The sequence below is a fragment of the Physeter macrocephalus genome, chromosome 18 (assembly GCF_002837175.3).
Source record: "Physeter macrocephalus isolate SW-GA chromosome 18, ASM283717v5, whole genome shotgun sequence".
NCBI lineage: Eukaryota > Metazoa > Chordata > Mammalia > Artiodactyla > Physeteridae > Physeter > Physeter macrocephalus.
This window is the reverse complement of record NC_041231.1, coordinates 84,418,048-84,432,360: the sequence shown is the minus strand read 5'-3', so window position 1 is coordinate 84,432,360 and position 14,313 is coordinate 84,418,048. Positions and strand designations below refer to the sequence as shown.

General features: G+C 48.1%; 1 protein-coding gene across 5 annotated transcripts in view; it reads right to left on the bottom strand.

Moving 5' to 3' along the window:
- Positions 1-795: 795 nt before the first annotated feature.
- The window catches only part of ELOVL5 (ELOVL fatty acid elongase 5), a 69,997-nt gene continuing 56,479 nt past the window's right edge, over positions 796-14,313 (bottom strand). For all 5 annotated transcript variants that reach the window (XM_007130184.3, XM_007130185.3, XM_007130183.4 and 2 more), the window contains 5 exons: positions 8,995-9,072; positions 8,023-8,194; positions 6,223-6,347; positions 3,940-4,074; positions 796-2,670 (listed from right to left, as the gene is read on the bottom strand). In XM_007130184.3, coding sequence (XP_007130246.1) covers positions 2,527-2,670; positions 3,940-4,074; positions 6,223-6,347; positions 8,023-8,194; positions 8,995-9,072 — 654 coding nt within the window. In that variant the 3' untranslated portion in view covers positions 796-2,526. The remainder of the gene's footprint in view (positions 2,671-3,939; positions 4,075-6,222; positions 6,348-8,022; positions 8,195-8,994; positions 9,073-14,313) is intronic.

Below are 14,313 nucleotides of genomic sequence, written 5' to 3'. Positions count from 1 at the left end.
TTTCAGATGATATCCCTAATACTAAATTCAGTTTCTGATGATAATTTTAGGGTGAGACTGACAAACCAGGACACACTCAAAGCCAGGGTCATGCCTGCACTGGGGACTCTGTGGTACGAAGTGGAGGGAAGGAAGAGGGGCCGTCCGTGTCCTCACTTCCATCGTGGATGTGGACGGACCTGGTGAGTCAGAATGGGGGAGGCTTGGGCGGGGGGGGCAGGGCCTGGGACGTGAAATGGTCTTTGGCAGAGAATGTGACACAGGTGGGCCCTCATTACTCTAGAGTAGGGGTCAGGGAACTATGGCCACAGGCCTTCAGTTTTGCAAATAAAGTTCTACTGGAACACAGCCACGCCTACCCACTTACATACTACCTGTGACTGCTTTGGAGCTCTATACCAAAGGCAGCTGAACAGTGTGGACAGAGACAGTGTGGACTGCAAAGCCTAAAACATGTACTATCTGGCTCTTTACAGAAAGAATGTGCAGACCTCTGGCCTAGATCTAGGTAAGTAACTCTAATAGCCTGGGGTAGGGAGGGAGGAAGGAAAAAGGAGTGGACTTCGAGCTGGGGCCTTTAGTGGGGAAACTGGGAAAGGCTTAGAGGAAGGAATTGGGGTTCAGCCACCACCATGTCTTACGATGTGGGGATCCCTCCTCCTGTGAGCTGAGCCACAATATAACCTTCCAAAGTGAATTATTTACACCTATTGGGGTGAGTTCCTAGATGGTGAAGAAAGCAGATTTTTCTCCAGTCATTCAGAATTAGCAGCATATAAACCATGTAAAACTAAGCACAGGTAATCAAAAACATTTTAATGATTAATGTTTAGACATTATTTAACATTGTGGGTATATCCAGATGAGCTAAAGCACACTTTGACAGCACACTATTGAATGTTATACTTTCTGTATTGAAATATGTAAAGACATTCGCAAACTAGTACCTAGGAAGACATACATTTACAAATATACACATTCTAGATTTGATAAGGTAAATGTAAACAGATGCTGTGACTCCTTCCAAACAGAAATCCCACAAGACTAATTAAGAGAACCAACCGGCTCCCTATAATATGAAATGTGCAAAATTAAAGCATGATAAACTGATATTTACATAAATATCAAACCAACAATTCGTTCATACATTGTCAATGACCTTCTCAGATGTGTCACGAGTGGTTCAGTGAATGTTTTCTTCCTCCAACGGAGAAGGTATTCAGAGGCTAAATTCCAACACTTTAAAATGACACACACAACAGTCCTTATCTGTTTGACCACTGCCTCTAGGGTATGAGACATGATTTTATGATAAGCAGTCTTATTTTTAAACAAGTATTTCTAAACAAATCTTTAGATGTGAAGCAGGATAAAAAAATTACAGGTGCTATTAGATTTACATTAAACAAACCATCTCTATCCAATCCCCCAGTTCTCTCATGCTGCAGCTATCTGTTTAATTTTACCTTACATTTTTCTAAGGTCCTTTCCCCACCTTTAATTCATTTTGGTAAGCTAGGCACATTTTCAAAGGAAGTTTGTGTCAAAACAAATAGTACAGAAATCAACCCAAATTTGGACCCTGGCAACCAGTTCCCCACTGCTCATCTATGGGACTCTGTCAAATGGTAAACATTTAATCATCTCTCTTGAAAAGTATAAATCTTCTCTCACAAGTGGAAAGCAAAATGGGCTTTGTTTCCTGTATAAAAACACTTAGCACTTCTGAAATTTAAAACGGCCTACTCATCCTACACACTTCCTAAAATCCTGAAGACAAAGAATATATATTTTAAGTTTCATCAAGACTGCTTTAGAACCCCTCTCCCTTTTTACATTATTAATAGTGGCACTCAAAATAAAAAAATAAGATCTGTTAAAAAGTTAAACTGACTGTTCCACTAGATTTGAACCTGCCTGATTTAAAGCCGATATTACAAAACTGAAGGTGCCGATTTCACATGTACAAGTCACTTGAAACTATGTGTCACACGATAGTTTCATAAATCATGGTCTTTGATTTTTCTGAACAGAGCTGTTAGAAATGAATAAAAACTTGAAACATACCCTAATTTAAACTAATACGCTTTGGGCCCTGTTTTTTTTAACTTTTAAGGCATGTGTGTTTCTCTACTGTAACACCATTATACAAATTTACAATCACATGCATGATCTACAGTTAAAAAAAAAAGTGTGGATTACAGTGTTATTATTAAATTGTGAATCACAATTCAGCACCTATCATGTTATAACTAATAAGGCAACAGCAGTGTCGTGTACTACAACAACACGCCCTCCACAGTCTAGCGCAGGGGTCGGTGAGAGCCCAGAAATGTTAAAAATCTTATGCCTACTTGGGTAATCTGTCTACATTTTCTAGGGGTTTGGAACTGATGGAAGAGGTCCTACGTGAGTCACACTATTGTAGGCCGACTAGTTTACAGCAGCTGTTAACGAGCATTGGGCACAATTCATTTGTGCTTTACAATCAGACGACGTGGTTCAGAGGCTGTCAACCCTCGGGCCTCAGTCCTTACGCTGCTTCCTCGGCTTCAAACTGTTTTCCAGGGAAGAGAAGCTGCTGGTGTGGCCGTTCACGGCCATCACGGAGCCGTTCTGGTGGTCCTTCTGGTGTTCTCTCCTCCGGGAGGCCCCCTTCTTGTTGTAGGTCTGCAAGGCATAAGGGCAGATGGGGACCACGGCGGGGGCCCAGCTGCATCCCTAACCTAACGTTAGAGCCTTTGGGGACCAGTGTTATCATATCAAGAAGCAACGTCTGTGGTCAAGCGCCCAGGAAAATGTTTTCTTGCCACTGGTTTCAATCACTCTTCCATTTTTTGAGGCTCAGCCTGGGTAATAAGTTCAGTGAGTCACAGGCTCACTGTATCAATGTTATCTGAGAGTTAGACAGCAAACGCAATTTACACTTCACTCAGCTCTGCCCTTCCACGCTCCCACTGCGGTACCTTCTGTCACTTACATCCTCTGCCTTCAAAACTGCCTCATGACTTCAGCAGCTATTTCGGCCCTTTATGTACAAAGTGCTCTGCCAGGAGGGCAGTCGAAACAGCTGTGGCTTCAGCTTCGTCGGGCTCTACCCTTTAACCTCCCTCATACCTGGTGACTGTCCCAAAGCGCAGCATGAACCACCGGCCCAGCAAGGTGTGAACGCAACTCAAAGCCGCCACCCCAGGTGTGTCTGGGGAAAGGTGTCTGTCTGCATGGGGCGCAGGGAGGGGCAAACATGTTGCTCTGCCCCCTCCCCCCCGGGGGGGCGAGGGATGCTCAATGTGACCCGGCTTTACTCTCTCTGTCCTTTGCTCCTGACCACCCCCTATATGCCTGCCCAGAACCAGGCCCTGCTCATGGAACACGAACACATGAGCCCCAGGGGTGACGGGACACAGGGCAGTCAACAGTGGCCACAAAAGGTCAGGCTCCCCTGTAGGTAATCTGCCCTAAACAGACCCTTCCATGAGCAAACACCTACATCACATCATGCACTTGGGAACGACCCGCACCCCCAAACCTGAGCAGCGGGGAGAGAAAGTGTAAGAAAACCAGGACGAAAGGCTGATTTCTGTCTATAGCTGGGGCCTGTGATGGAACTTTCTTCAGACATTTAATTAAGCCCCAAAGTTTAGGGCACTGGGGCTGAGGGACATGGGATTGAGACTCACCCATGGCGGGTCTGCAGTGGCCACCAGGGAAGCGGTACGGGGCCTGCTGGACAGCTCTGCTTTCCCACAGGGACCCCGAGCCTCCCTCATCGAAGACCTGGAACTCCAGAGGCCTGGACAGACTTCAGTACCTCCTCCTACATTGGCAGTGACCCCCACCCCAGCCCCACCAAGGCAGGGGCTCCCCATTAAAGGAACAAATGAGGGCCTTGGCTGCAAGGACCCCAAATCTCAACGGCCACAGAAGAGCGAGATTTACCTGAATATAGAAGTTTGTGAAGAGGGCAATCAGAGAAATCATGTATCCAATCTGGAAATACAACCAACCAAGAGGGAAGGCGCACGGCCAGATGACCCCGCAGCTGGTCTGGATGATGGTGAGCACAAACTGTAGCTGGGGGGGGGGAGGAGACACAGCTGAGCACGCGGCCATGGCCCAGGGTCAAGGCGTCCGCCAGATGGGCGCGCTACCCCGCACCCCCAAGTTTGGGAAGGAACACTTCTTAACCTTTCTGTAGGTACAGAGGTCATTTCAAAAACACGGTGCATATGCTCAACGTACCCAAACTCGTTACACATCTGAATGGGTCCTGTGTATACACTCCTCCCCTCCCAACTACTGAAACCATCTGCTCTAAAGCTTGGGGAATAGCCAGCAACACCGCGTTGTATTATTTGGAAGTTGTTGAGGGTAGATTTCACAACAGATACATATATCAAATCATTACGTTGTACACCTTAAACTTATACAATACTATATGTGAATGATCTCAATGAAGCTGGAGGGAAAAATGGAAAAAAATGTGTTTAAAAAACCTAATACACACACAAACTTCAGGAATACAGTAGAGGAGATGCAAGAGTTTGTTTTTTTGTTTTCTTTGTAAAGGAAGGATGGGTGTGGGGTGTATGTTTAGAGGGACCAGGGACCTCACCGCAGGATGTGCGATCCCACGCGACGCTTTCCCCATCCTTATCCGTGGACTTTCTGGTTTGGCGAAGGCTGAGGCTGGCAGACAGACTTATACTCTGATTGGCATATAATGCTAATTCCCTAGATTATTTCTGACAAGTCAATCTTGAGAAGCAGGGGAAGGGCCTGGGGAAATGGGGAGAAGGGACTAAGATAAGGCATGGCTGCTGCTTACTTTAAGGAGTAACAGCGGAGGGCGGGGCTCTGCCCACTGGATTTCGGGCCCACCTTTCAGTGCTTCTATGTAGGAAACTGTTTTTTTGTTTTTGCTTGTTTCCTTTTTTAAGGTTAAGTATTCTAGACTGAGAAGAAACTGTAAGTGGTGCATAGAATAAATCTAGGCGAACTGGGTGCAATCTTCTACCTCAAAGGGCAGAGCCTAACGGGAGACCAACTCTCCAGGCTGCTCTAAATTCTGCTTCTGCAGAGCCACGCTGCGTGGAGCAAATCGATCTCTGCGTCACTTCTCAAGTGTAACAAGGAGGCTGAAAAACAATTACCCTTCCTCACAAGTGGGTAAGGAGAAAATTAACAAGGACTGTCCAGCCGCTGGCAAAGAGATGATAACGAAACGCCAAACACATACGCAGCTCAGAAGGTCTCCTCAGATTTTTTTTTTCCCAGAAGGTTATCTTTCAATATTGAAAAATCGCATTTGGCTTGGAGGGATCTGAATCAGCTTGGTTTCCTTAGAAAAAAATGTACCAATAAGGCAAGGCCAGGGCCAAGAGTTTAATATCTAATATCGACAGGTCAGCTAGCTCTGGCCTATTGCCCCCATGTCCTCATCTATAAAATAGGGGTAATAACACGAAATCAGGCTACTGGGACAATCCATGTAAAACTGCTTACTTGACATGAGAGCCTGGCACGTAGTAAACTCAACAAATGTCAGGATTTTAACATGAGTAGTAATAGCGTTAATAATTAGTTTATGAAAGAAATCAGGGAGGGAGAGGAATAGGGTGTATAATATACTGACAGCTGAGGAAAGCTTTACGAAGGACGGTGGGAAACAACCACCAAGCGCGAACAGCTGCTGGGTGGCCCCGGCACGTGGGTCCAGGAAGGGGGCTGTCACCTGAGGCACAGCAGTGCCATCCTCACCACCACAGAGGCTGAGAGGTCGCCCGGCACCTGCGTCCTTGCTGCCTAATAAGCTAGCACCCTGGGCTCATGTTCCTCCCAGCAAATCCTGGAAACACAGATACACAGATTTCACCTTGGATTTGGGTTCTAATTAGAAAACACGTGCACACACGTATGCTCTGTGCACAAACTCAGAACAAATGGCTGAACTTGAAGTCAGAGAGTTAGATTTACTCCTTGTTCCGCAATCCAACTAGCTGCACGCTCCCAGGCACGGTCTCTCCACCCACTGAAATGAACACGATTCCCTGCTCTGTCCACTTCAAGGAGTCTAACTAGACCAAGAGAGAGAGGGTGGGAAAGCCACATCTTAGGCGCTAGTAAACAACAATGAAGCCAGGAGGGCAGCAAGAGCACCCCAGGAAGAGCTTGGCGTTCCCCAGGTGGCAAGTCCTGGGGGAAAGAGGCCACGTCACTCACCAGCTGCCCCTGCGTGATGTACTTCTTCCACCAGAGGTACGGCCTCATCGAAGGGACGGACGACAGACCGTAGTACGAGTACATGAGGACGTGGATGAAACTGTTAAGTGTGGCACCAAAATAAGCTGCAGGAACAGAGGGAATTGGGGAGGAGGATGCCTCAATGTTTTATATGTAGTAGGTCACAAATAAAATTCAAGATTCCTTTTAAATTTTTTTTTTTAAAAAGTGTTTTTGAACAGGGGCTAGCAGACACCGCGGCAGCAATCTGGCACTGCACGGGCATGCAATCAGAATTCAATTTCCACCAGGGAAGGCAGTCGTCATGATGCTTTAAGCCCAGGGTCTGTTGCAGCTACCAGGTGGGCATCCAGCACAGGAGTCCGGAGACCACCTGCCCCACTCTGGCACCTAAAGGTTTTGCTGCCAGGCCCCCAGTGACTCCCAGAGGCAGCTACCCAGGTGCCTCTGATTGCTGCGTTGAAGACCTGGGGAAGACAGCCGACGGGCGGTTCGTTCCAAGCTGGCCGTCTCTACACATTTGCTGAGGTCTGGAGAGGCCTTTGAAATCACCTCCTAATCACTCCCCAGGACTGCAGTGCGGAGGCCATATATTCTTATCAATAATAGAGTCCAGAGCCTCATTCCTTAGAGATGAGAGACCCATTATTTACATCTTAATTTATAATTTCCAGTAGGACCAGCAGGTCTTTTTTCAGACTCTCTGCCCTCTGCCCCCACAGTAAGCAATCAAGCAAAGCTACCAGCTTTCCCCCTTGTGCGGTCAGACACACCAGGCTGGGCTATGACAGTAACTGGCCGCGTGACCTTGGACAAGTCACGTCCATTCTCTGGTTGTTTCTCATCGGCCAGGTGGGGCTGGTGATGATCTGTCATCCTGTGGGATCTTTGACATTTAAAGTCCTCTTCTAATGTGGGGAGGTGCCGTTTCTATTAGAAAGTTAAGTCAGGTGACCCACGGCCATGAGGTGTGAGCTCTCCCAACCCTTCTTTTGTCTCAGGGTTCTCCCAAACTGGAAGGAGCTGTACTTGGAAAGTCCTTTCTGGTTCTCAAATCCTCTATGTGAATCCTGGTGGGCCAAGTTAATCAAGGGTGGCACTATTCTGGGGAAGAACATATGTGAATGACTCAAGGGGTCCTGGTCAAATCTGTTGGTGATGGATGACAGGAGTTTTGACTGGGACATGTCAGAACTCCTGGGCTGAAACTGACAGGGACAACTTAAATCTCTGGAAATTATAGGACACTTCAGACTACAAGCGGTCCACATCCTTCTTAGAGAATTTACTTCAAATGTTGGTGCTTGTCACAGAAGCTGCTCGGCTAAACACGCTTCAGGAAGGCGAGGGTCACTATGTCAGAGTATGTGCAGACTCCCTGAGGTACTACAGCTAAAGCTTGCTCTCCGGTGCCCACTCCATGGTGTGATTCCATCTTCCTGGTCTGTCCCTGTCAGCCAAACATCTTCCAAATTATAGGGAAACAAGGATCAGGAACAATCTGGCATAGAGAACTCTGTCCTGATTTCTTCATGTGCCCCAGACTGGGAATCTGGTCTTTCCCTCACCTTGCCAAATCAGCACAGGATGTGCACCAAACTAGAAAAAGGTTCTGTCAGCTTGCTGAGTGCACAGGCCACGCAGACTATCGTTAAAGGCAACCTGGACACCACGTTCAAAGGCCTGACCTAGATATCTACAGAAACAACACCTTTCTCAAAGGCTTAGTTTCAACTCAGCCTTTCCGCTCACACCTGTCCCCAAAGATGCCAGACTCACAGTGGCCACAGGGGACCCAGTTCATCACGAACCACCAGATGTTGAGCATGGAGGCGTGGTGGTACACATGCAGGACCGTGACCTGGTGGTTGTTCTTGCGCAGGATGAAGAAGAAGGTGTCCATGAACTCAATGAGCTTGGAGAAGTAGTACCACCAGAGCACGTGGACGATCTAGGAGGAAGGGGCCGTCAGCATCTTCCGGGTTCTGCGCTCAAGCCCAGGATCCCACCCCGCCCCCACGACGGGCCCCGCCAAAGCCAGTCACTCTGCAGTGCCTTTAACCAGAACACCGGGGGCTGGGGGGGGGCGCTGGGGGGGTGGGGCGCGAAGGCAGGGAAAGCTCTCAAAGGTCCACCAACCCCTTTCAAGACTCTAACAGATCCCTGCCGGCCTCCTGTTCCCTCTGGAAGGAGCCTACAGAGCCATCGGAGGATGAAAACCACATGAAAGGCACTTCTGCTTTCAGGGGCTGGCGTGGGGCAGGTGACAGACACGAGGCAGAGGAAGAAAGGAATCAGGGTATCCAGTGCCAGATTCTGCCCAATTAAACGTGCCACACGGGGTCTCTAAGGAAATGACTGCCACGCTGAGGGTAGACTGCAGCGTTTTGTTAAAAACAAAACCCAAAAAACACGCCAGAGTGGAAGCTGGAATCGGCAGACCACACTCAGAGTAGGGGAATGATTAAAACACTTAAGACATCCTTCCGATCCTGTTTATATAAATAGAGCACAAATACTGATAACTGCATGCACATTTTTTTCCCTGGAAGCTGTTAACTGTACTTACTTTTTGCAGAGAGGGAGATTTTAGTTTCCATTCTATACTTTTCATGCTGCTTAAGTTCTCATACCATGTGCACATACTGCTTTTAAAGTTCTTTAAAAAATGTCCACAGGGATTACCTGGCCAGCCATCTTGTCTTTTGAACAATTTAGTTATTAAAAAAAAAAAAAAAAAAAAGACAATACCTTCATGTCTGCTTCTCCTCCACTGCGTGTGCCCTGACAGAAGAAGTTGTACTGGCCTTCCCAAACTCCTGTCACTAACTGGAAAAAAAAGAAAGAGGGAAAAAGCTAATCACCAACAAAATAAGAACCAGGAGAAGCCCTATTCAATTAAAGTTCATTAATTTGAGAATCTGTGCAGACTGACCTTGGGCTGTGCTGAGGCAGGTTTGCTCTGGGCAAAAAACCATAATGACAGGGGAGTGTGAACCAAGGGGGGTTTAAAGGACTAGGGACTCAATTTCTCAAGGGGCAGGCCCTGCTTTGCCAGGCTGCCTCTCTCCAGAACCCTCAGCTCCCCTGGGCCCGTCTCAGGCACCTCGCCAATTCCAAGGCCCAAGTGATCCACTCATGGGCTTGGGTCCTGCCTTGCCACGGCCTCGGGGGAAACCACAGGCTTTCTCAAACCTGAGTGTGTAGGACCAGAATCACCTCAATGGCACAGTGAAAGGCAGACTGCTGGGGAGTGTTTCTGGTCTGGCAGGTCTGGGGTGGGGCCCAAGAATTCCTATTTCTAGCAGGTTCCCAGACAATCCTGACGCTGGTCTGGAGCCCCCCTGCTGCAAGCCTGGGGAAACCGAGTCCAGCCTGAGCCTCTTCACTGTTTTCCGCTGCTGTGTCATCTCCGGATCCATGAATGAGACCTCTGCGAACTGAGGAACTGTGCCCATGCCTCGGAACTCACCTGCAGCAGGGTAGGCGCTGCGGTGGCACAGCTAGGACCCTGGACTTGGGGTGCAGAGTCGCAGGGTCGCCAGTTCTCCATGAGGGCCTCAGCTGCCTCACCCACACATGAGGATGACGCCCGGCTAGGGGGAGACCTAAGGACCTGCTCCAACGGTCCAGAGGGAAGGTGTGATTTGACCACCCTGTGCGTGTCCACTATGTGCCAGCCAGCCAGACACCCACGAGATGCGCCTTTCTCCGTGGAGACCGCAGCTCACCACCTCCTCCTGAAGCCTCGGCATCCTCAGCTGTTCCCGGTGGCTCTCCCTCTGGTGGTCAAGTGGGGCCATGGGAGGAGAAACCTCAGGTGGTCTGTCTTGTCGTGCTTGAGCTCATCTGGGGAGCCAACGCGAGGAACCGGCCACTGGGCCCCCAAGTGTGGTTCTCAACGTGTTCCCCAGTCCAGCTGCGCCACCATCACGTGGGAACTCAAAAGACATGCAAATACCTGAGCCCTGCCTGGAACTTCAGAGCCAAAACCCTAGAGAATCCAATCCTGTGGTTTACAAAGTGTTGTCCCGATGCAGCAGCATCACCCAGGAGTTAGCTAGAAATATAAAATCTCAGGCCCATCCCCAGACCCACTGAATCAGAAATTTCTGGGTGTGAAGCTCCGCGGTGGGAAAACAGGTTGTTTCACAGGTGATTTTTTGATGCAGCTGATATTTGAGAACTGTTAAACTGTGGTTCCCATTCCAGCTGTAGGACAGGCTCACTGGGGGAGCTTTGAAAAACTGCTAACGCCCGGCGTCCCCCAGACCATTAAACCAGAAGCTTGCAAGGCAATTCCAGTGTGAAACTAGGAGTGGGAACCACTGGTTTCTTGCTACCTGATTCACGTAAGAAATGGTTCACTTACCAGCGCTGCATGGAAGATGTAACCAAGACACAGGACTTTAGAACCTCGCACTGACCACCTCCCCCTACACTGTCCTCCAACAGAGTTTGGCTGGGGGGGAGGGCGGCGGCACACAGATGCCCTCAGGGAACATCAGCTGATCACAAGGGTCTGAAGAGAAACTGTTAAACTTCCACCCTCAGAGACAAAAGCCAGCACACTCAACACCCTGCTTCAATCTGGTTTTCCTTCTACTAACTTCTTTAAGAGCTAACATGGTTTTTGCGGCCAAAGACCAGCCCATCATTTTATGATGAAAAGAACCCAGGATTAGGGAGCAGAACCTAGCAGGGCTAGTTAGCAACCTGGGGCACACCAGCTAATTCCCTTAGGCCCTGGTCATCCTTTACTGTAAGCAGATGAGGCTGGAGTAAATTATTTCCAAAGGTTCTGTTTTAATTTTCTACAGTTACTATGTTAAGATTTTTCTGAAAACAGACCACACATAAACTACACTAATACTATTTTTGAAAAACTAGACCCATAGGTAATTTATTGGAAGGTGTATTATCTTTCTGGTCTTCCCCTTTCTAAAGTCATGCCAGTTAAGCACACCGCATGCAGACCTATCAGAAGTCCCAACAATCAAGATACAAAGCCTGAGTCTAAAGTGGACTGCGTGCGTGTGCGTGTGCGCCCACGCTGGGGTGGAAACCTGAGGGAAGAGAGGTGTCATCTTGGCACAGTGTTCTTTGCTGCCCTTCCTTCTACCCCATGAGGGAGCTGATAAATTTTCTTCTGTGGCTGGAGGGTACAGAGAAAGAACTTTTTGGAACTCCACTGGGTTAAAGGATGGAGATAAAGAAGGCTAGATCACAGGCGTGAGCCTCTCCCAGGTGAGATACATTCTCCAAGTGCAAAATGAGATACATTCTCCAAGTGCAAAATGAGATACATTCTCCAAGTGCAAAATCTGTTTCCCTTGTAGAAAGTCCCACCCCTTGAGCCCAGCTGGCTGTTTCATGATTCCGGGTTTCTGGTCACAGGAGCAACTAGGAGAGACCGTGTGAATACTTGAAAGCAAACTCGTCACCACTTCTGGGCGTCCCCTCTAAGCACATCCGCTTTTGCCCCTTGGCAGTAAAAAAGGGGAAACAACTTTCAAAAACACCAGAAGACAATGTAAAAATCTTTGTTCTCACAGAAGCCTTTCCTTAAAAACAGAAACTTGTAGTTCTTTTACATCACCAATGGGAGGGAGGGAGCACAAAAAATACTATGAAACAGCAAACCATGCCTGTTCCTTTATTTACAAAAACAGATGGCAGCTCTTTAAGGCCTCATTTTCCTCACTCTTCAAACAGGATAAAAATAATACTCTGGCCTGTTCAGGCTGCCGTGAGTAGTTAACAAGATGTGTGTAATTCTTATCTTACCCAACCTGGTATAGAGGATAAGCACAGCAACTGTGAGAAATGACCACCATTACTTTATCCTTTTCAACTGCAATGCTCTCTGCACCCATGGACCCCCATCTCCAGCTCTCAAAATCTTATTCATCCTTCAAAGGTCAGCTAAATTTTTATTGTTTTTCATGGTTGCTCCCTTGAGCACTCCAGCTGAAGCCAGTCTCCTGCCTCTGGGCCTAGGTGCCGTGACTTACACCTATTTGCTTACATGCTCCTTTAAGACCCGTCACTGGCTCTGTCTGAAGCTCCTCTGTAAGCTCTCAGAGGTTGTGGCTGCACATCTGCATCCACAGAATCCATCACGGGGGGTGGGAGGAGATGGAACGGGGACTCGTACATAAGAGATGCTGAACAAATATTTGCTCAATAACAACAAACAAAGTCTTCAAGGTGCTGCTTCTTGCCTCTTAAATCTAGGCCCAATGTTTTATCTGCAGGGGAAAAAAAAAGTTTCTGTTCACAAGATGAAAACCAGTCCTCAACAAATGTCATACTGGTGACATGGAGTTTAATTCTTAAATATCCTTGGCTTCAAAAGGGATAGGATATTTAACACATGAGGATCAAGCACCCGAGTTCAAGTTTATTCACCTAAGCTTCTCAGCCACCCTCCGTACAAGTGGCCAGTATCAGGGTGCTGCTCTCTCCATTCCCATCAGAAAAAAACGGCATGTCTGAGAAACAGACCCCGGAGGCTCTCAGCCAAGGCCTGGCCTTCCCTCCAGCCTGAGAGGAGCGCCTTAGAGGAGACAGTGCTCTCGCCAGGCCTGGCTTCCCTCCAACAGCTGCTCTGGGCAGCTCGTCACACTGCAGCCCCAGGGAGGGCCCAGGAGGTGGGACCAAACGGGAGGCACTGGAAGTGAGGGCAGGGCTCTACCCTGACTTCTGGAAGTCACCCCGAGAGGAGGTCCGTGCTCCAATGGAAAAGCAGGCCACAGCGAGCAGCTGGCCGCCACCTCCCCAGCTCCTGATCCCACCGGCCACTCCAAGAGCAACCGAGGGAGCACGAAGTACCCTACGCCCGGCTTTTCCCCAGTAACCAAGACACACACGGCACCGCTGTGAACCACCACTCCTTCTCTGGAGTAAAGCAAACTTCGATTAGGCCATGGGCGTGTGCAGAGCTATAATTAAAGCCTAGCTAGAAGCTTTCTTCTCTCCTTATGAGACAAATTCAATAACCAAAAGTGGTTTCATGCATCTTTTCACTTAAAGAAGAAAACTGAGGTGAATATCACAGCTGGGTCTGGATGATGCAGTTCACGGAGTGATTCATCTCTAGGTGACTGTCTAGGTGGGAGTCGACTTTTCTCATCTAACACCACAATTTAACCACAAATGTACACCCTACAGCACGATAACCACTTCCACGGCACTTTCTGCAATACCACCAAAGCATCTCAAGAAACAAGATCATTTGAAACACTTGAAGCAGAAAAATGTCATCCTGTGTGGCCCTTACCAGTCACTCACCCCAACAACCCAAGATGTCAGAGCAGTCAGGTGACCCCTTTCCAAAAGGGGCTAATGGATTTAGTGATGAGGGTTTGATGAGCTGTGTGGTTATTTCCCCCTAAGCAGAAATGGAATGAAAGGTAACGGGAACAGACACTATCCATGCTGAAATTCAACCATCCCAGGACCCGAGGGACTTTGCTAAAATAAGCAACACCACCCAAAGTGCGTGAGGTTGCCATCTTCCCAGATTTGATTGTTCCTGTGGGCATCTACAAGTGTGTACTTTTTAGAACCGGTACAAGTTCATGTTTTTATTAAGGAAACAGAGACGAGTAGTGATATGGCTGGTCCAAAGTCACACAGCTTCTTGGTGGCACTGCTGGGACCAGCACCTAGGAATCCTGACTCTCGGTCCAAATGCAATCTCTCTAACGGCACTTCCAAGCTCCTCTGACCTTCTTTGTCTGTTTTTGTGTCTTTAGTAAGAACACAACGGAGATACTCTATTCATGAAGAATTCTATGGAAAAGCAGACCTTTCACTGCATCTTTATCTTCAGCAGATGTTTGGTTTCAAATGAACCATCAGCTACTCCCAAATTAAAAGTACCTCTTTCTCCAAGGTTTAGCTGGCCAATATTGGCAGTGCCATCATGGAACAGGGTCAAGTCAAAGCATGTGGTTTTGAATTTCAAATCTTTCCTGTCCAGAGCAGAAGAATTCCCATTAAGATAGTTTCAGGGCTTCCCTGGTGGCGCAGTGGTTGAGAGTCCGCCTGCCGATGCAGGGTACA